Source organism: Nycticebus coucang, chromosome 17 (genome assembly GCF_027406575.1).
Source record: "Nycticebus coucang isolate mNycCou1 chromosome 17, mNycCou1.pri, whole genome shotgun sequence".
NCBI lineage: Eukaryota > Metazoa > Chordata > Mammalia > Primates > Lorisidae > Nycticebus > Nycticebus coucang.
Window position 1 is genome coordinate 51,698,255 of NC_069796.1, and position 27,771 is coordinate 51,726,025.

At 46.5% G+C, this 27,771-nt stretch overlaps 1 protein-coding gene across 2 annotated transcripts in view; it reads right to left on the reverse strand.

Moving 5' to 3' along the window:
• FAT2 (FAT atypical cadherin 2) overlaps nt 1-26,716 on the reverse strand; it is a 91,188-nt gene extending 64,472 nt beyond the window's left edge. The window contains exons 1-2 of one of the 2 annotated variants that reach the window (XR_008375269.1): nt 26,553-26,670; nt 1,282-4,558 (exon numbers count right to left, since the gene is read on the reverse strand). Coding sequence is in view for 1 of the 2 variants with exons in the window: in XM_053567137.1 (XP_053423112.1) it covers nt 1,282-4,537 (3,256 nt within the window). In the remaining variant the exon portion in view is untranslated. Of the gene's footprint in view, nt 1-1,281; nt 4,559-26,552 lie in introns of both variants that reach the window. The other variant, XM_053567137.1, reaches the window with a different exon arrangement.
• Between the last annotated feature and the right edge of the window lie 1,055 nt (nt 26,717-27,771).

Consider the following 27,771-nt stretch of genomic DNA (forward strand, 5'->3'; position numbering starts at 1 on the left):
CAGAGCCCGGGCTATACCCATAGCATGACAGAGATGGCAGATGGGAAAGCTGAGGCTCGGAGAGGGAACACAGCTTTACCAAGATAATACAAGTATGCAGAAGAACTGAATCTGGAATTGACTCCATCTAATGATTTTCCTACCACATGACCCTGCCCTTTATTCTGGAAATAGGTTACCCACCAGATTATAAACTCCTTGAGGGCAGAAATCTGCTTTTATTCACCTTAGATATCCCCTCGCTGCCTATCTTAGGACCTCACAAGTAGTAGGTACTCAGAAAGTGTTTATCAAATTGCACTTATTTTCCATGAAGCTTACAAAGAAGGAACAGGTGGTAGGGCCTTTTTAGGAAGTAATTTGGAAATACCTGTTAATGTTGAAAATATACATTATCCTTTGACCCAGCAACTTCATTTTTAAGAGTTTTTCCTCTAGAGCCTTATGCATGAGTCAAAGTACATAAACAAGAACGTTAGTCCTGTGTCATAGAATCACATGCAACCAATAAAAAAGAATATAACAAGATTTATATGTACTGAAAACAAGATGCTCTGATGTTCTGTCATGTGAAAAAGTAAGTTTCAGAAGTAGTTTCTATTATATATGTTTTCACAATAATAAAATGAATAATGATTATCAGATATAAAAAAATATTTAGAAGATTATGGAAAAAATTATTGATAAAGATTACATCTGGGAAGATGGGATACAGAGGAGCATTCATGAGCCAGGCATGGTGCTCACACCTGTAATCCTAGCACTCTGGGAGGCTGAGGGGGGTGGATCATCTGAGATCAGGAGTTCGAGACCAGCCAGAGCAAGAGCGAGACCCCATCTCTAAAAAAATAGTCAGCATTGTGGCAGGCGTCTGTCGTTCCAACTACTCAGGAGACTGAAGCAAGAGGATCACTTGAGCCCATGAGTTTGAGGTTGCTGTGAGCTCTGATGCCATGGCACTCTACCCAAAGTGACAAAGTCAGACTCTGTCTCAAAAAAAAAATTTTATAACCAGATCCATTATTTTATAAAGAGAATATGTATGTAATATATGTGTATATGTTGTATATGTATATATGCATACATGTGCATGTAGATCATATATCTATATACACATATACATGCACATATATCTCCAATAAAGATAAACTCAAAATAAAAGGAGCAGGAAGGAGAATCCCTATCTATTACCTTCCATTTAAGTCTGCAGCTTGCTTTCATTCCTCTTCAGCCCATTTCCCCCACAGCCCTGGCACTCTCCTCCTACCCCACTCCCAGTACCTGTGTCTTGGTTGACACTGAAGGCTGCAAGGCCAGTACCAGCACGAAGGAAGTACTGGACCTCCCCATCCAAGCCGCTGTCATCGTCGCAGGCAGCCACTACCACCACCTGAGTTCCTGAGGGGCTGTTCTCCTGCACCTGGCCCTGGTGCACAAAGGAGGCAAAGCGAGGAGGATGGAGATTCTCATTCACATCCAGAACTATCACCTCCACGTGGCAGAGGGTCCTGCGGGCCAGGGGTCTCCCACTGTCAGTGGCCCACAGGCTCAGATTGTATCCAGCCCGCTTCTCAAAGTCCAGCTCTCTCTCCAGACTGAGCGCCCCAGTCATCAGGTCCACCCGGAAGGTTCCATGAGCATCATCCATCAGGACATATCGCACTTCACCTGCAGGGCCCACATCAGGATCAGAAGCATCCAAAAATGTCAAAATGGTACCCAGGGGCAGGTCCTCTGGGACCTTCAGTCTGCTGAGTTCTGTGATGCACTGGGGAGAGTTGTCATTGACATCTTCCAATATGACTATCAGGTCAGTGACAGAGAAGAGCTGGTGGCCCTTCCTGGGCTGATCCCTGGCCTCCACCTTGAGTATATACTGAGGTTCTGATTCCCGGTCTAGGTGTCCTGTGACAACCAATTCCCCAGTGAGAGGGTGGAGGGAGAACTTCTCTGTGGGGCTTAGCAGGGTATAGCGAACCCTCCCATTGTCCTCTGAGTCAGCATCTTCTGTTTTCAGCTCTGCAACTGTGGTTCCAACTTCTGTGTCCTCTGAGATGGTGAACTGGTACCCACCCGGAGGAAATCTGGGAGCATTGTCATTCCAGTCTTTCACATTCACAGTCAGTAGCTTCCAGGAGGACTTCTGGGGAGTGCCCAGGTCAAACACTGTTACATTGAGGAAGTAGAAATTGGTGACTTCATAGTCCAAGGGAAAAGCTACAGTAAGCAGCCCTGTCTCCAGTTCAATGTCAAAGCAGCCCTCCTCATTGCCATCTGCAATCACATAGACTAGTTTGCCGTTAAAGCCAGCATCAGGGTCAGTGGCTGCAAGGTGGGACAGGGGAGTATTAATAGGAACATTCTCAAGGACATCAATAGATTGAGGGAAGTGGTCCTCAAACTGGGGGATATGATAATTAATATGATATGTGCTTAAAGAAGTGAATTCCTCATCACTAGACTCCTGGTTCTGAAGGCTAATAGAGTGGAGGATGGCCTTTGTGAACTGTGCCAATACCCCTGTTTTATCACATGTTATAGGAACTTCAAAACGAGGGTCCTTCACCACGGTAACATTAAAAGTTGTGGGTGAGGCATAGTGTTTGCCATCAGAGGCTGTAATTTTCAGGGAATAGCTGGTGGGTTGACCACCAGTAAGATTCATAAAAGAGCGTCTGAGGGATATCACTCCAGAGAAATAATTTAGATCAAAATACTCTAGTTCATTGCCTGACAAAATCTCGTATTTCAGATTCTGAAGCTCATCCACATCTATGGCTGACATGGTCATCACTGATTTCCCCACTGGCCAGTCTTGGCGGATAGACCCAGTGCAGTTGACCTCTTCAAACACAGGCTGGTTATCATTCAAGTTTTTGAGCTGAAGAGAAACGGATACTTCCTTCTCCCGGCGAAAAGGGGATCCCCAATCAGAAGCCCGTACCTGGAAGGTATAAATTCTTTTCATGAGCTCATAGTCCATGGGTTTGGAAGTGGAGATGATGCCCAGGTAAGGGTCAATAGAAAAGGGCACAGCTTTTGGAGCAGCAATGGAATAGGTGATATATCCATTCTCTCCATGATCCCGGTCAGTGGCAGCAACAGTCAAAACACTGGTGCCTGGAGGGATGTTCTCATCCAAGGTGCCATCATAGGAAGACCTGTTGAAGATGGGGGCATGGTTGTTACAGTCCACAATGTCAATGACCACCATGGTAGAGGTCAGGCCAGATGAGGTCCTGATGTGTAGCTGATAGCGTGCTCTGTCATGGAAGTCCAAGAGTTTTGTGGTGGTGATCAACCCAGTGCGAGGATTCAGTTTAAACCCTGCACTCTCTGAGGATGGCTTAAGAACATACTGCAGGTTGGAGAAGGCTGGGGTGACTCTCACCATCACCACTCGGCTACCAGGAGGGGAGAACTCACTAAGCTGCACTCTATAAACTGTCTTCTCAAATTTGAGGGAAGCCAGTTTGGAAGCAGGTAGGTGGAATCCCCTGATCTGGGAATAGAAAGGACTGCTCCCACTCCTGGCCTGGAGGCTGAGGTTGAACCCGTGAAGGTACTCTGTCCAGTTGATGTCTTTGACCGACACCAGGCTGAACTCGTTGCTCCGGGCATAAGACCTGATGGCTTTGAAGTGCTTTCCAGGGTCACCACCAACAACCTCCACCGAGTGTACTTCAGCTCCTGGGCTGTTTGCCTCAACCACTACAGTGGCGTAGATGGAACGCTCATTGTTGTCTGGTGGAGTCACCACCACTGAGGCAATGGCAGGGGGCTTCCTGAGGGCGGGCTCCACATGGATAAGGAGTGGAGCCAAGTTGCCAAACCCATTGCCTTCAGAGATTTTCCGCATGCGGTCCACAGCCAGCACCTGGAGCTCATACTTCTCTCGCCAGGTGACATTGAGCTTCCCAGCCACAGTGACCACGCCACTGGTGGGATGGATGGCAAACATTTCTGACCTCGTGTTAAAGGCATAATAGAACTCAGCATTCTGGCCCAGATCAGCGTCTGTGGCGGTCATCTTGCAGATGGGGCTCTTGAGGGGCATGTCATCAGAGATGGTGACTCTGTACGAAGGTGGGGAGAAGAGTGGCTTCAGGTCATTCTGGTCCAGGATACGGACCACCACGTGGGTCAAAGCTTCCAACTCCAAGGTCTTCTCTGTGGCTTGGACAATGAGGGTGTAGCTGTCTCGCACCTCCCTGTTCAATAGGGCAGTGTTGCTGCTCTTCGTCCGTATTCTCAGAAAGCAGAAGTTGCCCACCACATACTCCTCAGTTTTAAATACATTGGCCACATCCCCGGAGATGATCCGGTACCTCACTGCCCACTGGGGCTCCGAGAGGTAGATGCCCATTTTCTCAGAGCTCTCCACATAGGTCTTAGGAGCAGAGTTTTCGTAGATGGTGGCGTTGTAATGTGAGTGTGTGAAGTGCCAAGCTGAGGAGGAGATGAGCCCTTCTGCAGGCTTCTCACAGGTCACACCACAGAGCAAAAACACAGTAAAACTCAGCAAGGCAATAGTCATGGTGCCAAAACTACTGAAGCCCTGGACAAAAAAAAAAATGAAAGGGTGCAAGTTAGGAAAGAGATGGTTCCCATTGATATGGTTCTTAACAGAAAGTGATTTTTGACCCTTTGGGAACATTTAGCAAAGTCTGTCTGCAGATATTTTTGGCTTTCCTACCTTAGGAGTGGTGGTGCTACCTAGTTACTAGAGAATGGGGATGCTGCTAACATCCTATCATGCATAGAACAGTGCTCATCAGCAGGGTCATCCAGCCCCAACGTCAGTAATGCTGAGATTGAGAAACCCCGTAGTTGGAGAATAACAGACTAGTTCAAATGTTCTCAAGAGCACTTGATAGATAGAACACAGTCCTGAGCTCTTACTCCTTTTCCAAAAAACTGTGGTGATGGTGAAATAATCCCAACGCTTAGCCAGAAACCTGGCTTAGCCATCTGGCTCTAAACTACTCCTCCCAAGGTCTCCAGGAAAGCAAAATGACCATGCTCCTAAGCCTGGCGTCAGGCTGCCTGGCTCTCAGACTTGCCTCCACCATTTGCTAGGTGGGTGACTGTCTGGACAAGTTATTTAACCTCTGTGAGCCTTTATTTCCCCTTCTGTAGAATAAGAAAATTATCCATCTCATAGGATTATGAAAATTAAATGAAATAATGATGGTAAATGACCCAACTGAGTGCCCAGTTTACTGTAAGTTTTAACTTAATTTTAGCCATTATGAGTAACAGGAGGCTAAGTTTCATAACCAGAAGGGAGCTGCACAGGGCCTTGTAGCTAGGGAGAGCTCCGAGGGTCACAGGCCAGGGCTGCCTCCTGCCGCAGTCCTCTCTATACTCTACCTCTCCCATCACATGTGCCTCGTGGACAGGGCCTGATCTCATCTTATAGCCCAGAACATGAAAACTTCTGCACTCTGGGATGTCATTGCTGAAATGGGCATTAGAAGTGATAGAGTTCTGACCTCTCCCCAGAGTGGGGATCAATCTTGCCCCAAGTACAGTGAGTGGTCAGGTAAGAATTAGTCCTGGGTCATTATTAGGTCTTGCTGAACAGACCAGGAATCAATGCTGCGCCTCTCTCTGCTGCTGCCCATTCCCCCCCTTGCTGTTTCCCATAGATCCCATCCCTGAGCTCCAGGCTGGGTCAAAATGTAAGAACCAGGGCCAAGGATGGGGCAAGGGGCAGGGGGTAGAGGGTAGGGTTTAGGAGGGCCAAGAGGTGCCTGGCCTGCCCACAGGAGGGAGTCCGGGTCCCTGGGAGCTTCATGGCTGCTAGCCAGATGTGCCCGAGCATTCCTGGATGAAACAGGCCAGACTTGTTATTCCAGTTGCCTTGCTCTGCTCTTCAAAGGTAAGGAAGAGTTAAACTTCTAGGGCAGGGGGAAAGGGAAGGCTTGGAGCTGTGTCTTCCCAGAGTCCGGAGTGAACTGGGCACAGGATTCCGTGAGATCCTGCTGGTGGCATCCCGAGAGGGGAGGCACGATGGCGGCAGAAATGGAAAATTCCACCTAACTCAGGGTATGAAGGCTCTTTCTAGTTTTGTACCACCAGCACCCCTACTTCTGATCCTGCTGATGGTGCCCCAAGCCCAGGCACCTGAGAAAAGGGAGGGAGGATGGAGGCATCAGATTCTATACTAGGGGTCAGAAAGAGCCACATTCCCCTCCCCACTTGCCCCCAGAAGGCCCCAGAAGGCCCACCCCAGCCAAATCACCCTATTCCTGGCACAGCCCCTATGAGTAAGAGGGGACCTCTGAGTCATTCAGCCCCCAGCCCCTGCAGGATGGTATTGGTTTTGAAGTTGAAACCCCAGAGGAAAATGAGTCCTCACCCAGGCTCAGGTCCACTGGCTCCACTGCTTTGTGAGGCCAGGTTGCATACAGCCTTCCCGCCCTGCCCTCCCGGCTGTGCAGAGAGCTTCCTGCTCACCAGGTCAGCTCCCATGTGGGGCAGGCCCCAGCAAGACATACTACACTGCTCAGCGGCTGCACAGGCGCCTGACAGCACAGGAGCCGTTAAGATGAGCTGTGGGGAAGGGAGAGCAGTGGGTTCTCCGGGATGAATAAACTACAGAGAGAATCTACCTTTGGGCAAAAGCTTGATGCCCAGGTTTATGCCCAAGCTATAGGACCCATATGCCTGGCGAATAGTTTGCTGGGGAAGGAGCAGTGTGTCTGCACAGTTGTTTCCTGGCACAGATTTTAGGTCAGTGAACAGGCTTACAGGCCACAGAGGTACCTTGGGTTCCCTGTGCCATCGACCTGGCCCACAATACCCAGGACTATTATTTTGAAATATTTTGTGAAAACATAAATCAATTCATATGGTTTCTCTGTTTAGAAGTTTCCCAGTGGCTCCCATAGCACTTAGATTAAACTCTAAACTCCTTATCATGGCCTGGAAGCCTCATACCACCTGGGCCCTTTCTGCTTCTCTGGCAATAACTCCCAGCACCATTCTCCATTGCCCACCTAGCTGCAGCCACACTAGGGTAGGACCTGCCTCAGGACCTTTGCACTTTCTGTTTCCATTTACTTAAGATTCTTGCATGGGTATTTTTTTCTTGTCATCAAGTTTTCAGCTCAACTGTCACCTTTGACCAACCCCAACCCGATCTGGAGTAGCCTCCCTGTTAGCCCTCTTCCTTATCACTTCACCCCATTTTCTTCATGACATTTATCATCACCCAGTATGTTTCTGTTTGTTTAGTGACTGTCTCCCCCACTCGACACAGGGCTCCATGATGATAGGAGCTCTGTATATCACATTCATGGATGAATCCCCAATACCTAAATCAGTGCCTGGTATAGAACCAGGCTCAATAAATACACATCGAAGAATGCAAAGATCTCGACTTGCAGAATAAAGAATGACAGAATGGAAGCTGAAAGAGCCCTTAAAGGTCATCCCGTCCTTTTTCCAACTGGAAAATAAAGTCCAAAAGAAAGAAAAGGACTTGCCCAAAGTCACAGGGTAAGAATTGGAGCTAGGTTCTTTCCTTTTGGTTGTGCTGCCAGAAAGAGAGGCTGTCATCACTTATGAATCTATTTGGGTTCAAGCTCGAGCTCTACCACTTTCTAACTGTGTAACCTTGGTAAGTTACTCAACATATCTGCACTTGAGCTTCTTCATCTGAGAGACTGGGCTATTAAGAGCACGGCTTGAATGCTAACAGTTCCTTCTTAAAAAAAAAAAAGTATGCTTTCATGGAGTTTTATGAGGACTAAATTAGATCATGTACATTAATGCACTTAACACAGTACCTGGCACATATACAATACTCAATACAGACTATTAATAGTTATTCATTTTTAATACCAACGCAGAATCAAAGCCTGGGTTGGAGTAAGTGTAGGGTTCACTGAAACCTCTGGAGAAGATCTGGGTTGTTCCCTGGCTAAGCAAGAAGCCACTAGTCTCTGGTCGAGTCTAAGCCTGCTGGCCTAGCCACAGACTGTTCCAGGAAGCTGCGAGCAGGCGCTTGTCTGGGGTGGGGCCTTGTGCTCCTTGGCGCCCTGGGCCCAGAAAGAGATCTGCATGTGGGTGAATGTGCACATTTGCAAGAGTGTACACAGCATCCTTAGCAGTCAATTTTTGAATAATTGTTTGAGTCCATTAGTTGTGTCTACCTGTTCATGAATGGACCCTTTTAGAACATATGCATAAATCAAGCCCTGTCTCTAACTTCCAACCCCATTCCACAGAGGTGGAAGGTGGGAGAAGATGGTGAACAAAACACAGGCTCTGGCTGTGTGTGGCCTTGGGCAAATGGCTCACCTTCTGTAATCCTGTTTTCCTACTTTGTAAGATTGTTTTGAGAATGAAGTTAGTTAATGGCACAGGACATGACACAGTTCTCAACAAATATTACTTTTTAGCAGCCAGCTCATTTTATGAATTCTCGAGTTTGGAGATAATAAAAACTTCCACATAGATTATCACATTACCCTGATTTTTTCTTATGCAGGCTGATTTTCTGTGACTAAATGTTCCTGGGCTTCAAGGGGCCTGCGATTCAGTTCATTTTGCATTTCAGCTAAATACTCCAGCTTCTCAGAATCTTGATCCTGACATTCAGAAACCTGATGCTTTTAACATCCATGTCTTCATCCAAGCCATTGATGAAAATTTGACTCCTCGTCACTGGGGGAATCCAAGCAGAGTCCCTTCCAACTATGAGTCTCTGGCCTGTGCATATCTGTGGTCTCTATTAAACCCTAAATGAGCCCCCCTGGCTGTGGATCAGGCCTACCCACTTGCGATGCTTGTTTAATAGTCAGTGTAATATGCTGACTCCTGACCTGGCTCTCAGGAAACCTCAAGTCATTGATTCCCAAGGTGGTCTTGGTCAAGTAGCCACCTAAGCCCTATGGGCTTATTTTCTCATCTGTAAGTGATCTGGTACATACTGGGGGAGGGCTGGAGTGGAACAGTGATCCCAAACCCCTCTGTTGCTGTCAAAGGCAGAATCTCTTTTTGCAAAATGGAATTGTATCTGGAAATATAATCTATAAACAGAGGTGGAGCCTACAGCCCTGCCCACGAGCTTCTCTGTCACCCTCCTGGAGGCATAGGTTTGAAAAACTAGACTAGATGAGCTCTAGGAGTCCTTTCAGATCCCACAGCCCGGGCTCTGCTATTCTAACTTTCTGTGTCTTGTTATAAAGAGTTCTAAGACATATGGTTGGATGTACTATTATTCTCAAGCTCCATTATCTGTATTTATAAAGGGCTATTTGCATAAGTAGTTCAGGCTTTTCATTGTAGGAGTTGATGGCTCTATAACAAATTCTGTCCCTTCCAGAGGAAAGCTGAAGGAAATCAAAGCCAAATCAAACTTCCACTAGAGAAGCTCCTACCAAATTTGTTCAAAATGCAACGAAATTCCCCCTCCACACTTCCAGAAATGCCCCAGCATGAAGCCTCAAGGACTCCCTCCTCGGTGGCCCCATAAATTCCCTTTTCTAGAGCAAGTCACAGATGTTGATTAGAAACTCATACAATACTCCTGAGAAACACATCTGCTCTTTTACTCCCATTTCTCAGGTAAAGGGAATTGAGATTTGCATGACATGCCCAAGGCAACCCAGAAAGGCTGAACAAAGAATAGACAGCCAGATTTCCTAAACCCAGGGCACTGGATTCCTAGGCCATGGAGAGAACCAATAAGATGAGGTATTTTTTAAACTTCTTATGAAGTTGGAGAGCTTCTTATAAAGGAAAGAGCCAGTGGAATCTTCTTATGGATTGGAGAATGTTCACCTTCTCCCACAAATCCCCTTATTGTGAAATTACAATGAATTTGAGTGCCTGACTCTGGCTTCCCCCACCCCTCTGCCCCAGGCATTCAGTGCTACAGGCTGGCTTTTGTAACTCTCAAGATAGAATCCTAAATATATTCTTTTTGTGACAAAAGTTTGAAAGGGAGAGGGAAGGGAATTAGGCTAGAGATTGTGCCTTTGATCCTGAATAGCACCTTTGAACCATAAAAAGAAAGTGAAAGAATGATAACATTCCAGGTGCCTGTTAATCAGGATAATTTTAGCCACTGAAATAATTTTCCCTATAGTAGTAGGGAGCCATTGATAGTTTTTGAGAAGGAACAGGACCAGAACAGGACTACATTCTTGGGACCAGTAATCTGACATCAGATCCAAAGGGGAATTTTCCCATTCAAGACTCCCACTCTGGTGTGGGACAGGGCTTGAACACCAGTGCCACTAATTTAAACCAACTGGAATTCACTGTGGGTAGGAGGGCTTAATTTACTTCCAAGAAACTTGGATGAACACCTGAGTCATCTGTTAGTTTGCAGGAAGCTACTGCTATGTCCTGATGTAGCAAAACAAAGGTCAGGGAACTGAATATGGCAGGAGAGCCACTGGCTTGAACCATTCATAGATGGGTTGTGTGACTTTGGGAAGGTCACAGAATCTGTCTTGGGCCTTAATTTGCCTGTCTATAAAATGGAGATAATAATAGCTACTCTTACTACTTCCCAGGGCTGCAGGGAAGACAGATAATATGACAGATAAGAGGACAGGGAGGAAAGACACAAGTAGCACCTTATTAGGACCAGTAATAGCTCAATAAATAGTAGGCTGAACCACCAACCAGGCAGAGAGGCTGTCTCAACAGAAGTGTCTGTAAAACCTAGACCTGTCATCGTCTGGAATTAAAGGAAAGAGAAATGACTAAAAAGGAAGTCTTTGCCTGGAACCTGGGGTCCTATTCTTTATCGGTATTCATATTATTATTGATGATAAAAATGATTCTGTCTTACACATGTATGATAACCCCTAAGTTTTCAAATAAAATTTTGCATGCATTTTCTCACTTGGTCTTGGATAGGGGGATGCAGTACTAGACAGAATTAAAAGTTAAGACAGTGGGATCTGGAGTCAGACAGATCTGGTCTCAAATTCCAGCTCTTCTTTTTACCAGCTGTGTGGCCCTGGGCAGTTATTTAACTTCTCTGATCCCAGTAAAAGGGAGATGATAATAGTACTTAGGGATTTGCTAAGAAGGCCTAATAAGTCAATGCATGGCAGTACCTAGCCTTAGAATGTACTATGCCATTTATTACTCTGACTTTGTAAATGAGAAATCAAAGCTCAGGTAATTTGAGAGCTCTGCTCAGGTTCACCTGTCTTATGGGTGATGGATTCAAGCTCTCACCCAGAAGGAATCCATATTCCAAGAAGAAACATCTGGGAGACCTGAAGTTGCTGGAGCTAATTCTCCAGCAGGAGTTTCCAATTTTTTTTTCCTGCTGTACATTGGAAGAAGAGTTGCCTTAAGCCACACATTAAAAACACAAACACTAAGGAAAGTTGATGAGCAAAAAGGAACTCTTTCTATAATTTTCACAATATCAGACACCACATAGAAGCAAAACAGGCCTCTAATAATCTGCATGTGGCTCACAGGCCACAGGTTGGACACCCCTGTCTAGAGCAACACTCTCCAACAGAACTTGGTGCAGTGATAAAAATGTTCCACATCTGTGCTGTCCAGTGTGACAGCCACTAATCCCAACTGCCTATTGAACACTTGAAACACAGCTAGTACAACTGAAGTGAGTTTTTCCTTTTATCTCATTTTAATTAATTTAAGTTGCAATAGTCACATGTGACTAGTTGCTTTCATATTGAACAGCCCAGCTGTAGGAACCAAAGGATGTGTGGGATTTGGAGGAGAATGCAAGGTCTACTTACCCGTGAGGCACATCCATGACCCACAATACTTTTAGGGGCCTGTGAAAATGTTTTTATTTCTTTCACATTCAGAAGAAAGAAACAAGCTTTTAGGTTGAAGAAAGTGTTTTTATATATAATAATACAGTCACATGTCCCTTAACAATGGTGATTTTTTGGAGAAACGCATTGTTAGGTGATTTTGTTGTGCAAACATCATAGAGTGTATCTACACATACCTAGATGGTACAGCCCACTGCACACCTAGGCACTTGTCACTGCTCCTGGGCCGCACACCTACACAACATGCTCCCCTGTGGCACAGTTGGAAGTATTTGTGTGTCTAAACATAGAAAAGGTATAGTAAAAATATGATATTATAACCCTATGCTTAATATAGTCCACCACCATGGACTTTATATAAACCACCATGTTTTATATTGTCCCACATTGACCAAAACATAATTATGAGGTCCAAGTTGGTATATCCATTTTTATATCAATGTTGTCATAAATTATAAAGTTACAATTTTTAACTTGTAACTTTATAATTATAATTTAAATTTTTTTTCATGGAGGAAAGGACTCACAGAGGCTAAATTGCCAATGATCTCAAAGTTCATAATGTGACCCTGGGGAGATGAATATTTGAAGGAAGAAAAGGGCTTCCAGGAGTTGAGCTTTGTGGGGGGAAAGGAGACAAGGTGGGGGATGTTGAGAAAGTGTTTTATTATTGAACCTTTCTGCCAAAGTCATCCATCCATGCATTCATTCAATACTTATTGAGGGCCCACTCTGCACCAGACATTCTAAAACAGTGGACAAGATAGATGAGGTCCCTGCTCTTACTGTGATTGTATTCTAGTGGCAGAGCGAGAGAGATGATAAACAAGAAAATATTCACTATGTCAAGTGATAAAAAGTCATAATATGAAAAAAAGTCATGTGAGGCAAGGGATAGAGCCTGGTCAGAAGATGTTATTTTTTAAAGCATAGTTAGGGAACTCCTCTGTGACAAAATGACATTTGAGGAGGAAGCTGAACAGAGTGAGGAAGACAGCCACAAAGCTATCTTGAGGAAGAGTGTTCCAGGCAAAGAAATAGTCAATGCAAAGGTCTTGAGGCAGGAGCAAGGAGGCCATGCGGATAAAGTAGAGGCAGCAATGGACAGGGGGATTCTGGTGAGATCAGAGAGTCCAGAGGAAAGACTTGGAGTGAGCTGGGAACAATTGGAGGATTTTTTTTAAGACAGAGTTTCACTATGTCACCCTCAGTAGAGTGCTCTGGCATCACAGCTCAGAGCAACCTCAAACGCTTGGGCTTAAGCGATTCTCTTGCCTCAGCCTCTCAAGTAGCTGGGACTACAGATGCCTGCCACAACATCTGGCTATTTTATTGTTGTTGTTGTAATTGTCATTGTTGTTTGGTAGGCCCAGGTCAGGTTTGCGACCAGCTCTGGTGTATGTGGCCGGCACCCTAGCCAGTGAGCTATAGGCCCTGAGCTCCAGTTGAAGGATTTGCATGATTGTTACACAAGAAGTAAAAAGAAGGACATGAAGTTGGCCATAAAATCTCAGAATCCCTCAAGAGTGTTGCATGTGGTCAACTGGTGGTACACGTACAGGCTAATTCCAGCCTGCAGTTATGTTTGTCAGACTATAATATGTTGTTTTGTTATTTGATGGTTTTCAACTTAATTGTTAACATATAAACATTGGGAAACTTCACTCAGTGGAAACATCAGGAAACTCAATTCCAACTTCTCTTTAAAAAATTGGAAGACACAGCACGTGTGCTCGTGCATGGCACCATTCAGCTTTGGATAGACACCCCTTGCCAAGGCCTGCCTGACACTGCAGCTGAGTTTCAGCTACTGTTTATCATCAAGGTCAGTTTACTTATGGGAGAGAAACACATTGGATGCCCACATCTCTACCTGCACCAAGAAGAAAACAGAGTCTAGAATGGGCTTGTGCTCCTCACATGGGGCCTGCTTCAGCTCTGAATGCCATCTGCCTGTAGGCATTTGGGGTTGCAGACCTGATACTCACAAAGTATTGGGCCCACCTAAGGTCTCTTCCTCATGGGGTTGCCTATATTGATCCATGAGCTTTGCATTTAGAGCTGAAAAATCCCTAAACCAGAGAGAACTTCAGGAGCAGAGGGCTTGGGGTAGGAGAGAGGAAAGAAGGATTCTGAGGAATCAACAAATTTAGACTCCTGGGACTTCCAGGGCTCTCCACTGAGAGTGCTTTGTAAGATCAAAACCAAGTCCATCTCAGCAGAGTGCTGACTGCTGTTTATCAAGTAAAAGATTTGGAGACAGAGCAGGAGGGACAGAGCACCTCCTCCAGATCTAAGTGTGGACTCCCAGATGGGAAAGAGCTCAGGAGCCATCAGGGCACGAGTGTCATCTCAGTCATGTTCAATGGCAATGCAGCAAGGCAGCAGTGGTGCAGCCCCTGGACAGGAAAGCACCGAGAGGCCTCCAGTGTGACAGGAGGAGTAGGCAGTGGGCAGAGGGGGCTGTCCTGAGGGTGTGAGTTTTGAAAGAAGGAAGGTCATGCTCTGAGATCATGAGATAGACTCTCCAAGAGGACTGGAAAACTTCTTTCAGAAAGAGAATCAAACAAAACACAAAGGCCAGAATGTCGCTGCTGAATGGGCTGGTTTAGTAGGGTGCTAGCTATGCAGTGGTTCTTGCCTCTTTGATCCAATGGAACTCTGCAAAAGAGTGAGTTTCCAGACACAGACCTCAAGTCTCAACTTGGGTGGCCTTCGGTGACTTAATCTTTCTGTCTCTGCTTCTTCCTCATCTTTAAAAGAGAAATACTTAAAACAACTATGTGATATGTTAGAATGGCTATTATCAAAAAGACAAAGCAAGGACTCAGAGAAAAGGAAAACCCTGCACACTGTTGGCAGAAATGTTCATTAGTACCGCCATGATGGAAAACCGCATGGAACCACCAAAAATTTAAGAATAGAACTACCAAATGATTCAGCAATCCTACCACTTGGTATATATGCAAAGGAAATAAAATCAGTATCCTGAAGAGATATCTGTACTCCCATATTTACTGCAGCACTATTCACAATACCCAAGCTACGGAAACCACCTGAGTGCCCATCGAGAGATAATGAGTAAAAAAAATATGCTCTACCACATATAGACAAAATAGCATATCAGTCAGCCTTAACAGAGGGGATGTCTGTCATTTGTGTCATCTTAGATGACATTGTGTCAGGTGAAATAAGCCAGTCACAGAAAGACAAAATGCTTGATCTCACTTATATGTGGAATCTAAAAAGTCAAACTCACAAAAGCAGAATGATGGTTACCAGTGGATTGGGGGTGGGGTAGGGAGATATTGGTCACAAGGGTACAAAATTTGCATGTGGAGCTGAAAATCCCTAAGCCAGAGGGAATCCCAGGACTGCAGGAATAGAGGTGGGAGGGAGGGAAAGAGGGAATCTTGAGGGATCAACAAATGTAGCCACCACCACCCCCTCACCCCCCACACACACACTTCTGGGGCTCTCTTCTTAGAGGAGGAAAAAGTTCAAGAGATCTATTGCATAACATGGTGACTATGACTAATAATGTATTGTATACTGTACTTGAAAAGTGCTGAAAGAGCAAATTTCACAACAAAAAAAATAAGTATGTGAGTTAACAGATGTGGCCATTCCGCAATGCATATATATAATAAAACATTGCGTTATACCCCATAAATATACACAAATTCTGTCAATTTTTAAAACCAAATACATAAATACAATTTTTTTAAAGACAGAGACCCACCTGAGAGTTGTTCTGAAAGTTTGACTAGATGGTTTATATTAAACATTCAGCTCATGTGTGAGACCTAGTAATTGCCAGATTCTAGCTGCTATTATTTTAACACTATCATCATTGCCATGTTAAATAGACTAAAACAGACCACCTCTGACAGATGCGAGTGAGGCTGGGGCCCCATCCCCTATTCATTGTCCCTTTGCCTTTTGATGTATTGCTGTGAAATTCTCCACTGACAACTGCCATGAGTCTAATGATGGCCAGAGAAGGGAAGGAATCACTGTAAGTCACATAGTATGTTGGCGGCAGAATGGGAGCTGGAACCAGGCTCCCCATCCTGGGGTCTTGGCACTGGCCAAGCTGTGCCCCCATCCCAGCTCCACTCCCACCCTGAGGGCTCCTCAGGATCCCACCCAGCCAGCCATGGTTCTCTAACCATTAGCCAGGAGGAGAGTGCAAGGGCAAGGAAAAGGCTTCAGGGTGAGACCTGCCCTCAGTCCTGCCTCTGCCTGCTTCGAGAGGCTTGCCTTAGCCTACCTAAGCCCCAGTCTCTCTTTTGTGGGATGGGACTAATAACGCCTCATTGGAAGATTTGAGGAGCACATGGCATTTGGCACAGTGTAGCCATGCACGGAGCAGCTAACAATTTGCAGCTGTCACTCCAGGAACAGGTGCTCCAAGGATGTGTGTGGAATGCAGGAATCTTCTTTGCCTGTGCACTACCCTCCCTCCTGCCCAGGGAGCCACTTGTGGGATCACCCCTCTACACACACACACACACACACACACACACACACACACACACACACACACACACACACACACACACACACACACACACACACACACACACACACACACACACACACACACACACACACACACACACACACACACACACACACACACACACCTGTGGGGCTTTGTGACGTTTCTTCTCTCCTTGCAGTAATCCACATGTAGCAAAGCTCAAGCGGCAACTTGAGAAACATTAAAATAATAACAGATGTGACCTCCTTCAGAGTTTAAGAAGGGGCAGAAGGGTTGGAACGAGGTTATCAGCAGAGTGTGGGCAGAAAAAACACAGGTAGAAAATTTCCTGGACACCCTACAATAACAGGGGTCTCCGGATCTTTTGTGTTCTGCCATGGACATGTTGGGATGGCCCCTCTGGGCTCCATTTTATTTTATCTCTAAAACAGAATCATTTGGCACAAATCCCTTCCCTATCCAGGACACAGTAAACTATCTTTGCAGGAGCCAGCAGGCCCTGGTGGCCACCAGTAAAAGGAATGCTGTTCTTCTTAATTGCTGGGACAGAAGCTTCTCCTTGTTCCTTGTCCATGAGACCATCAGCCACCTGTGCCCACTCCCACTCAGGATCTGCTTCTAACTCAGGGACCTCTGGGAGGTGGGGCAGCTGCTGCCAGGGTCCCTTGACACAATGGTCACGTGCCCAGGCTCTTGAGTGAGGTGGCTGCCCATTACTGTTTCGTGTGTGATTTTGAGCAAATCATAGGACATGAGGAAGACTTGGCCTCTTATAGCATCAAGGAGGGATCATCACCATCAGGCTGTTACAAGGATCAGAATGAAGGTGGCATACACAAAGTGGCCGGTGTGGTGCTTCGCACTTGTGCCATCACGAGGCAGCTGCTGTGATGAAGATGGCAAGGCAGAGACCACAGCCTGTTACATCAGAGGTTTGGACAGGGCCCCAGTGAGTGAGCCCAGAGCAAATCCCCTAATTTCACAGAGGCCTCCCCTCATCAGTGTGGGAATTGGGACTCATTCCTGCTCTCCTGAGTAGCTGAGCTCACCCTTCACTGTAACCCTCCCTCATTTACCCATCACTAAATGATGCCCTGACAAATGTGAGGTTTGGGGATGCGGAATACTTACAGAGACGCTTACAGAGGCGTGTGCAGCTGGCCACAGCTGACATTTATCAAACATTTACTACGTGCCAGGCCCTGTCGGGAGCACTTGGCAGCATGATCTCTTTTAAGCTAGTTTATAACAACCCTATAATTATCCTCATTTTGTAGATGAGATAAATGAGACTCAGAGAGGTTACCTAACTTTCAAGATCACACAGCTAGTATTTGGCCAAGCCAAGATAAAACTCAGATCACATGTGTCTAACAGTTACCTGGCCTGCCCCCCCCCCCAGGCCCACAGGTTGGAAAGAGCAATTGGTAAAGTGTGTGTGTGTGTGGGGGGGGGTGTTACCTGGTTCCTCCTCTACATCAGGGATCATGCAGCTACGGATCTGCTCACACCTGCAGACACATATGCTAAGCAAGACTCCATTGCCAGTCCTCCCTCCAGCCTGGCTTGGCCCAGCCCAGATGTCTGTCCGTCCTACCCCTCTGAGCAGAACAGCTTAGGACAAAGCTGGGCAGGCGGGCAGGCTGCGGCAGGTGGGAGCTGCATTCTGGCAGTGGGGCAAGGCAGGCTTTCTGCTGTCTGAAGCTCCCTGGTCCTGCTGCTTAGCTGGTGAACTTGCCTGCATGGTGAACTTGACTGCAGGGCCAAGGCACAAGAGAGGTCAGGAATGATTTGGGAGCACCCTGAGTGACCCAGGGTGCATACTAATGAGATTGTAATGAGCCTCTGCTGGTGAGCCACAGGCCAAGCCCCGGTGTTCCACATTCAAGCCCTCTGGGCTCTATCCACATACACTGCTTTCTCCTATCCATGGTAATTATGCTCTATCAGCCATCAGCAGACATAGAATTCCACAGAAAGCTGGCCCCATTGAATTGATCTGGTGGTTCCCACCATTGGGAATCCCCTACGGGGACAGGAGTGAGGGTTAAAAAATAAATATTCCCAGCCCCACCCCAGATCTGCTGAATCAAAATCCTTAGGAGTGGGGCTCAGGAATAGATGTTTAACAAGTTCCCCGGGTGATTTTGGTGTGACTGGTGTTCTGGATCCGCCAAACAAGGTAGCTCTCTTTCTTCGGGATCTTACGCTTTTCCATGTCTTGTTTCAAAGTCAATATCCCACATGAGGCCCTATACTAGGCCCCAAGGAAGAGCGGTTGGGGGTCTTAGGAAAAGACCTTCTTAGGCTAGAGAAAGGATTCTCAAATGTCAGTGTGTTAAAAATCACAGCCTTATCCTCAAGAAGCCTGATTCACTAGGACTAACATGAGACTCAGAGTGGGAATCACAATTTCCTCTGTAGGTGGTCTACTGACCACTTGTGGGGGAACACTAGCCCTCAGACAAAGCAGACACAAGGTTACTGCTAAGGTCAGACATAAGGGCCAACAGGAGAGAGAAGGCAGCAGATCTGATCTACATACCTGACTTTCCTGGGGAAGTCTCTGGGTCTGTCTATGTCACAGGTTATCTGCATCTCACACCCCAGAGGCAACTGTCTATCTTTACCTCCCAGGTAAATACCAAGCCCCAAGAGCATGTTCCACTAGTAATAAATGGATCTGAACCGGAAAATGAGATGCTCATACCTTTGACCCAGCAGTTCCACTGTTACGTATACAACAGAAGTGCGTACATGTATTTGTCAAGAGATTCATCGCAAGAATATTCAAAACAGACATGTTTCACAGGCTTATATTGGAAACAACTCAAATGTCCATCTAGAGCAGAATGGACAAGGAAATTGGAGTGTGGTCATATAATGGAATGCTATACAGCAAAGAAAATGAACTGTTGTTCTAGGCAACAATACAAATACACTCACATAATGCAGGCTGAAAGAAGCCATTCATTAAGAAGAACCTACTGTGCTATTCCAACTCTGTAAAGTTTAAAAACAGGCGCAATGCACTGGCAGATTAGATTGAGGTAAAGTTACCCTTGTGATGAGAGGAGATGGCTAAAGGGGTGCAAAGATGACTGAAACGGGTGCAAAGCGGGTTTCTGAAATGGTAGTGATGTTGCATTTATTTACCTGGGAGCTGGTTGGTTTCCAGAAAATTCATTGAGCTGTACACTTATGATTTGTGTGCCTTTCTGTACTGATGCTTGCATTATACTTCATTAAACTTTTTTTGAAACACTAGTAAAGGACTTCAGACAAGACTTTAATAGAAAAGAAGACATTCTGACAATTTGCAAATTGCATGGGATTTCATAGCTATGGGATCTTGGACTCCTCCTGCCCGGGAACCAGGAAGGAGACTGTTCTCAGAAACCGAGAAGGACAGGAGCCATGCCAGGGCATACCAGGGCTGTGGAAATTGGCACCTCAGCTGTTCCCTTTTCCCTCCCCCACCTGGTCTGCCCTCCACAGAATCACAAGGACAATGGCAAGCCCACTTTCCACTGGGTTCCCAGGATTAGCTGAGTTCCAGTTCCTTGGGGCTTACTTTGAGCAGCACTTTTTTGTTCTTAGAAAAGTTTTCTGGTCCGTTTTCTTATTTGATCCCCTCAAAGATTATATGAGGGGAGAAAAGAGCATTTCTGTTTTATAGATGGGGAAGTTGAGGCCAGGAGAGGGGAGTTAGAAGATTTTTCCAAGGTCATACTGCCCATTCAGGACTCGAGCACAAGGCTTCAGACACCAAATCCAAGGCTCCCTTGGTTCCACTGCAGATGGGCTCTTCCCAGCAATAGTAATGTTGATTAAAGCACCTGGCACTTGGTGAGGACTTCCCTGTGGATGTCATAGAGCCCTTTGACCACCCAAAAAGGTAGATATGATTCTTTGGTTTCCATTTTACAAATGAAAAAACAAATGAGGGTCAGAAAGGCCAGGTGGCTTGTCCAAGGTCAATGACCAGGAGATGTGGAGCACAGATTCAAACAAAGCTCTGAACCACTAGTTCAGTGGCTCCAAAACCCAGTTAGACCTCACCTGGAGTCCCCTTGGAGCTTTTAATAAAATAGATGCCCTGGCTACACTCTCAGACTCCACAACCTAAAGCATGGGGCTGAGTAATTTTGGGAGGATTTTATTTTATTTTATTTTATTTTATTTTATTTTATTTTATTTTAGACAGAGTCTCACTCTGTTCACCCAGGCTAGAGTGCTGTGGTGTCAGCCTAGTCCACAGCAACCTCAAACTCCTGGGCTCAAACAATCCTCCTGCCTCAGCCTCCCAAGTAGCTGACTCTACAGGCATCCATCACCAAGCCCAGTTAATTTTTCTGGTTTTAGTAGAGATGAGATCTTGCTCTTGGTCAGGCTGGTCTCAAACTCCTGAGTTCAAGGGATTCTCCCACCTTGGCCTCCCAAAGTGCTAGGATTACAGATGTGAGCTACCGGGCCTGGCCTGTGTTTTTTGTTTCTTGTTTTTTAACAGCCCTAGACATTTGGGAAGCTTAGCTCTAAACTATGCTGCCACTGAATATGGCAGTAAAAACAGAACAATTTAAAGTAAAGGTTTAATTTAGCAACTTCCAAATTAACTCACTGGATCTTCTAATAATTAGTTATCCTAGCAATAGTAAATAGCCCCCAAAAGAAGGAGCAACACCACCATTCTCAGAGGTACTGGCCACCTGAACAATAGTCATACTTGAGGTCAGGGCAGTGATAGGCGAGGGGCATCAGGAAGGCTCTTGGGGGCTAGTAATGCTGCTTTTTTGCTCTGGTTGCTGGCTAGCCACAATTTGAGTTCACTTTGTAAAAGTTCATCAGCAGTAACTGACAATTCATGCATTCCATTTTTAAATCTTTACAAAAAGTCAGGCTGGCCACTTGCCAGGCCCTATATGAGGAATCTTTACACAGAATAATACAAAGGATCCAGTAAGTTTCTTTTAACTATATTCTTCAGGGAGTTTGAGGTTCTAGGATGTGAATTTTCTGAGATACTGTAATTCTCTGGGTCAATTCCCAAGATTTCAGAAGCCCCCAAATCTATAATAGCAGCTAACATTTAGAGAGCCCTTAGTATGTGCAAACTATGATAAGCACTGTACACGGATTGGCTCTCAGCAGCTCTGAGGTGGATAGTATTATACAACCCTCAGAGAGGTGGAATCATGTGCCCTAGGTCATAAACATGAAAAGTGATGAGGCCAGTACTAGAACTGGAGCACCCTGACTTCAGAGCTCACGAGCATAACCGTGGTGCCATACTGATACCAAACCCTGCCACTTCCCATTCTAAGCTTCAAAGTGTCCAAAATGATCCATTTTGCACTGTTGAGCCTGGAATTTTGGGGGAGAACCCAAAGAGAGGGGCTATCACAGGGACAGGTAGCAGCTCTGACATGGGACATGTGAGCACACTCAGGACGACACACGCAGGACAACACACACACACACGTGCTGATGCTACCACACCTGGCATGTTTCATCCTGCTCAGCTTGTGCCCAGGCCAGCTGCTGTGGGCACTGCAGCCAAACAGAATGGAGAATTCTCCACTGTGGGCTCCCGCCCCCAGCCAGAGGAAGGATAAATGTCTTTTTCTGGCCGCCTCAGGTGGCCTCACAGGGACTGCTATGTCTCAGGAATGGAAAAGAAGAGATTTCTCTCTTTTACAGACTCAGAACTAGGAAATGCCTAAGGCATTGCCCCTGTCAGGAGGAGATGGATTTTAGAAGATAATTCATTAATCACTGGGTAGCAGTGGAATATCAGGCACTGTGATCAGCTAAGGAGGACACAACAAGACAGCGTATCCTTCTAATCTGACCCCTCTCTCATATTCTTGCTCTAGTCCACAGATGGATCTACCCGGCCACTTTGACTTAACTTCTTTCAATGGTCCTCCTGGGTTTATAAAATAAAAGCCCTGCTCCTGGATTAACTTTCTGAAGTTCTTATGTTTTAAAGATACGTATAGAAATATTTTCAGATGCAACCATGTACCTGAAATTTGCTTCAAAATAATCTGGTAGAGGAAGAGATGGTGGCGGTATAGAGGAAACATATTGTTGAGGTTATGGGTGATGGGTTCTTTACACTATTCAGCTTACTTTTGTGCAAGTTTATAATTTCCCATTACTAAGACATTATAAAATTGCATTGCTTTAAAGGGCTATGCTCTTTGGCTTGGTAGTCCATGTCTTCAAGGATTGGCCCCGTCCTGCCTTTCAGACCATGTCTCCAGATGTTCCCTCTCCAATTTATAGGTTCCTGTACACATCTGCTGTTTTCTCTTTTTTTAACTGCTGTGCCTTTGCATTGGCTATTTTCCCTCCTTGAAATGCCTTTCCCACTTTCTTTCCTTATTTAACTCTCATTCAGCTTTCAAAATTGATGTTCCATGCCAGCTCTTTTAGAAATTTTCATTAAATCTGTAATCGAGGTATCATCACTCCTCTGGGCCTCCAAGCCAGCCTGAGTTTGTCTGTTTTACTACCTACTTCAAGGTTTTAAACCACCCATTTATGGGTCTGCCTCCATCCACTGTGGATTTTTGGGGGAGTGGGGGGCTGACACATCGTAAGTGCTCATTAGGTGTCTATTGAGAGAACAGAAGCTGTGTGACTTACAGGAAATAAGAGTCTCTGTCTCGGCGCCGAAAACAACAGCAGCAGCAGCAAGAAGCAGTGGAGGGTAATGCGGGTGCTCTGTGGAGTAGCAGGGCAGGTGTGTGTGAAGGGCTCCAACCTGGCAATGTGTGTGTAGAGGGCTAAGTAACTGAGTATTCTCCTCTCCCCATTTAAATCCCACACTCACATATGGCTCACTGTCGTGGGCACCTGACCCAGGGTACCATCACAAACTGGCCATGGGACTTAAGGCAAACCATTCACAATCTTAGGATTTCATCTGTAAAGTGGGATCAATAATTCTTTAAGGAGGACGTCAGGGAATTCCTGGGGACCCTTTCAGTTGCATGGTCATGGGTATGTGCCGACTGAATGGCAACAGTGATGGAGTGGTGCATGTGTGTGTTTGTGTGTGTGCACATGTGCTAGTGAGTGTTGGGAGAGGGGTCTGACTGATGGGCTTATGACCCTTGCAGGGCAGCTTATAGTCTAGTGATCTGGCTCGGTGCCTGTAGCTCAGCAGCTAGGGCGCCAGCCACACACACTGGAGCTGGCGGGTTTGAACCCAGCCCAGGCCTGCCAAAGAACAATGACAACTACAACCAAAAAATAGCCAGGTGTTGTGGTGGGTGCCTATAGTCCCAGCTACTGGGGAGGCTGAGGCAAAAGAATCACTTTAGCCCTAAGAGTTTGAGGTTGCTGTGAGCTGTGATGATTACTCTACTGAGGGTGACATAGTGAAACTCTGTCTCCAAAAAAAAGGCTAGTGATCAGCTTCATTGCTAATCCCAAATTATCTCCAAGGGATGTGTAGGTAATTTGCTGGCCTTCAAGGCTGACTGACCACCCACTGAAAAGCCAGGAACGTCATCCTGTGCTAGGCAACCTGAGGCAGAGGAAAGCCAAAGGTCTGGGTAGTGGTCTTACCTTCCCCACCTGCTGTGTGGCCTCAGTGGAGTTACCAGGCTTCCCTAGTGAGGCCTCAGCATTCCCCTGCCTGGATCCACAATCTCTAGAGACCCTCCCACACTGGGCTCTATCTATGACTGGGTTGGGGGTAATACTTGGTCCCACTAAGCAGCAGTTCTCATCTAAAATTAGAATTTAAGATCGATTCTTTCACTCAATAGGTACTCAGTGAGCTGCTTTTATATGCCAGGCACTATGCTGGGTACAGGTGCCAGAACAGTGATCAAGACAGACCCAGGGCTTATATCTTAGCAGGAGAAGCAAGGTCAAACAAAAATTACACCAATAATTAATAATTATAACTGTGATCAGTCTTAGGAAGGAACACTTCAAGGTGCTGTGAGATGATGCCCATCCCAGGAGACAGGGAGCAGGGAGAAGAGCCATTCACTGATGACAGTGAGCATAACAAATGCGGCCCTGCACAGTACATGTACGACCTTGCATGCATGACCTCATTTAATTCTCACAGCAGTTCTCTGAGGAAAGAAAACTATGATGATCCTCATTTTCAAAGGAGGAAACTAAGGGTTTTAAAGATGCTAAGGCTCAGATCTCACAAATAATAATATCCAGAATGTAGACCTACACTTTTCTTTGTAAACATCTATGATAAAGTTAGCATTAGTACTGCTAGTCTTAGCAATACAAGTACTGGGGCTATGAGCTTGCTCAGTTTGTGCTGGGGGACCAGGAGCCATAGGAAGCTTCCTGAGGTCATGTCTATCCCCTATTAAAGGAACCCCAAAGCCAGGGCTTATCCAGAGGGTATAGGAAGGTCCCCATCTGTATCAACCCACCTCCCTAAGCATGTACTGTCCTTTTCTGAGATTTGGCACCTGTTCCATAGCCTCTCTCCCCTGGCCTTCCCTGGCCAGTGCCCCTGCTGGCACTATAACCTGTCATGGAGGAGCTGGAAGGAGAACTTCCAGTCCCAGGTGAGTTCAGTCATACCCAGAGAAGAGTACACAAGGAACAGAGCATTATAGCCCAACTCAAAAGGACAGGAGTAGGGGACCCTGGCAGCCCTTGTCCATAGAAACCACTGTGGTTCCCTGGGTCCTTAGGAATTGGACCTTAAAAGCCCTGGTATCGGAAAGGAGCTCCAGAGACCCCAACTCACCCTAGTTCCTCTCCCATTTTACAGATGAGGAAATTGAGGCCTGGGGAGCTAGCAGCAGAAGGGTGACTTGCCATTTTACTCCACTGGGCTCACCAACATTATGGATTCAGCACCTTTCTCCAAGAAGTCTAATGTGCTTCATTGAGAGCCTGGGAGAAAGACCCACACTCACCCCTTTCCTGGGACACAGGATGCCGAGCTCCACAAGCTCTTCCTCTGACGAATGGGGACAATCATTCCTGCTCTGTCTACTTAACAGGGTTGTCAAAGTGAATAGATTCTATTTTAACAATCATCCAACTACCATTATTTCACATGTAAAGAAAAAGGCCCAAAGAGGTCTGATACTGTCCTAGGTCACACTGCCTGTGAGTCACAGAGATATGACTGTTGAAATTCTCTGTTCACCCTGCCACAGTGCCTGGCTTTGAGAACTCAAGCATTTCGAAAGACCATGAGTAGTCAGCTGGATCTTCAGAACCCAGGAAGCATTCACTGAGCATTAGCTGTAATAACGAATCTGCTCACACATGGAGGGCCTGTCCTCCGGTCCAGCCTCCACTCTCCTCTGTAAAGCAAGCCTACAGGACCAGAGTGCTCACATCCCTGTCTGTTTCTTCACCTATCTCCTCTCCCCTGAGCCCAGGTATCTGCTCCAGACTGAGGCTGGAGACTAAGGCAGCCTTTCTCAGCCCTCAGCAAACCTTAGCAAGGCTCCGCTGCTCCCCACACTGGCATAGACTGCCCCCCCTCCCAGGGAAGGGCTGAACTCTGGCCCAGTGGCTCTGCTCAGTGTTCCACTCTGGCTCTCCTGCCTGCAAAGATATACATCAGATTCCTGTTTCCCCCAAGACTGGAAGCAGGGCTGCTCCCATCCCACCCCAGAACTGCCTCTGGGGCCTCTCAGACGCACAGTCTTTCTCAAAGACTATGCATGCCCCCATTTTACAGGATGGAAAGCTGAGAATCTAAGGAGTCTCAGGTTATCTGGCTCTCCCTCAGACCCTTCCTCCTCCTCCCCAGGTTGCTTGTTCTGTGATAGGTCCCCAGTGCCCCCCTACACACACACACACACACACACCAGAATCCAGTGTCTCTCAATTCCTGGCCCTCCGGCACTTCTCCCTAAAACTATGGGGAAACTCTCCCCATGTATCTCTAAAGGCTCATCTCTTGAAAGCCCAAGCAGGGGATTTGATTCTTCCAGGACAAGAGTCCAACTTTTCCCTTTGTAGAAATGACCTTGCTCCTCCATAAGATCAAAGTCCTCACCTATCCATTTCTGGAGCCCATTCTCAGCCTCAGGCTGCTACATCACCAGCTCCTTCAGTGTACCTAGATGATCCAGGCCCAGGAGTCCTTGTCTTCCCCCTCTGAGCCTGGCCCAGCCATCTCCTGCTTCCTTCTCTACCTTCCAGAAGCCCCCAACTCCAGCCTGCTCTGGGCACAAGAATGAATTAGCTTTGCAGACCCCTCCCCCAACCTCCCATCCTCCAGCAGTTCTTACCTGTGCCCTTCAGGTAGGGGAGGTGCCTGAGCGGGCTGCTGGGCTGGAGCCCCTCTGGAAAGGGCCAGGCTGACACACTGGGGAGGGAGGTGCAGAGCCGCCGAGCAGGAAGGCAGGCAGCCCGCAGCCAGAGAGGCTGCTGAGAAAGTTGGAGTAGGTGTGTCCCAGCCCAGGAGGAGGAGGAGGAAAAAGGAGGTGGGGGAATTGAGGCGGATCATCCTCTCCTGCCAGCTCCCTGTCTCACGGAGAGGGAGGGAGGGAGCCAACTGGTTTGTGGCCCAGAACTCACGGTGGGGAATCGAGTCATGGAAAATGACGGCTGGAAGGGAGCTGAGAAACCAGGCCCACCTCCAATTCCCTTCTCAGTTTCATAGAGGGATAAACTGAGCCCCTAGGTAGGTAGAATTGCCCCAGGTCACACGGAGAACATGAGAGAACTGGAAAAAGTCCTTGGCTCTTGGGCCAGTTTCTCTTCATTCCTCCCACACACATCCGATTTGAGACTTGACAGCCTGTCATCCCTACCTCTCCCCCCCTTCCCCCCCCCCCCCAAGGCTCTGAAGCTGTAAAGATCTGGTTCAAAACCTAGTTCGGTAACCTTGTTTGAGTTATTTAATCTGAGCCTCAGTTTCCTTTCTTGAAAAGATGGGGATAATAATAGCTCCTACCTTATAGGGTTGTTACGAGGGTTAAATGAGATGAAGGTTGCTAAGAAACCAGCTAAAGTCTTAGCCGACAAAGTCCCCCATAAAAGGTAATTCTTCTTATTCTTATTGTGATGAGCTGTGACTGCCTCTCTCTAAGTTTGGGCTTCCCCATCTAGAAAATGGGGGTAATGAGAATACCTGCTTTGTAAGGTTGTACAGATTCATGAGACAGACACTGAGTGCAAGGTGAAAAGCATGGTCCCTGACATGTCACTGGGCATCCCAGCTGTGATACATTTTATAAGGTGCCTCTCTGTTCTGGCTTCCCAGATGATTCCAGTGCATACCCTGGGCAGAGAACCAGTGTTTAAAGGGAAGGGAAAAGAGTTAAACACGAGGAATTAGGCCTCGTCTCCCCAACTGCCACCTTTTTAAGTTACAGAACACATTCATGTGCTCACAAGGTGAGGCTCCTGGGACCTAGGCACTGGGGACATAGCAGTTGTTGCCCACAGAGCCAGAAATGACTCTGCAGCCATCCTCTCCAATCCTCTCTCTCCTCCCAGGTCCTG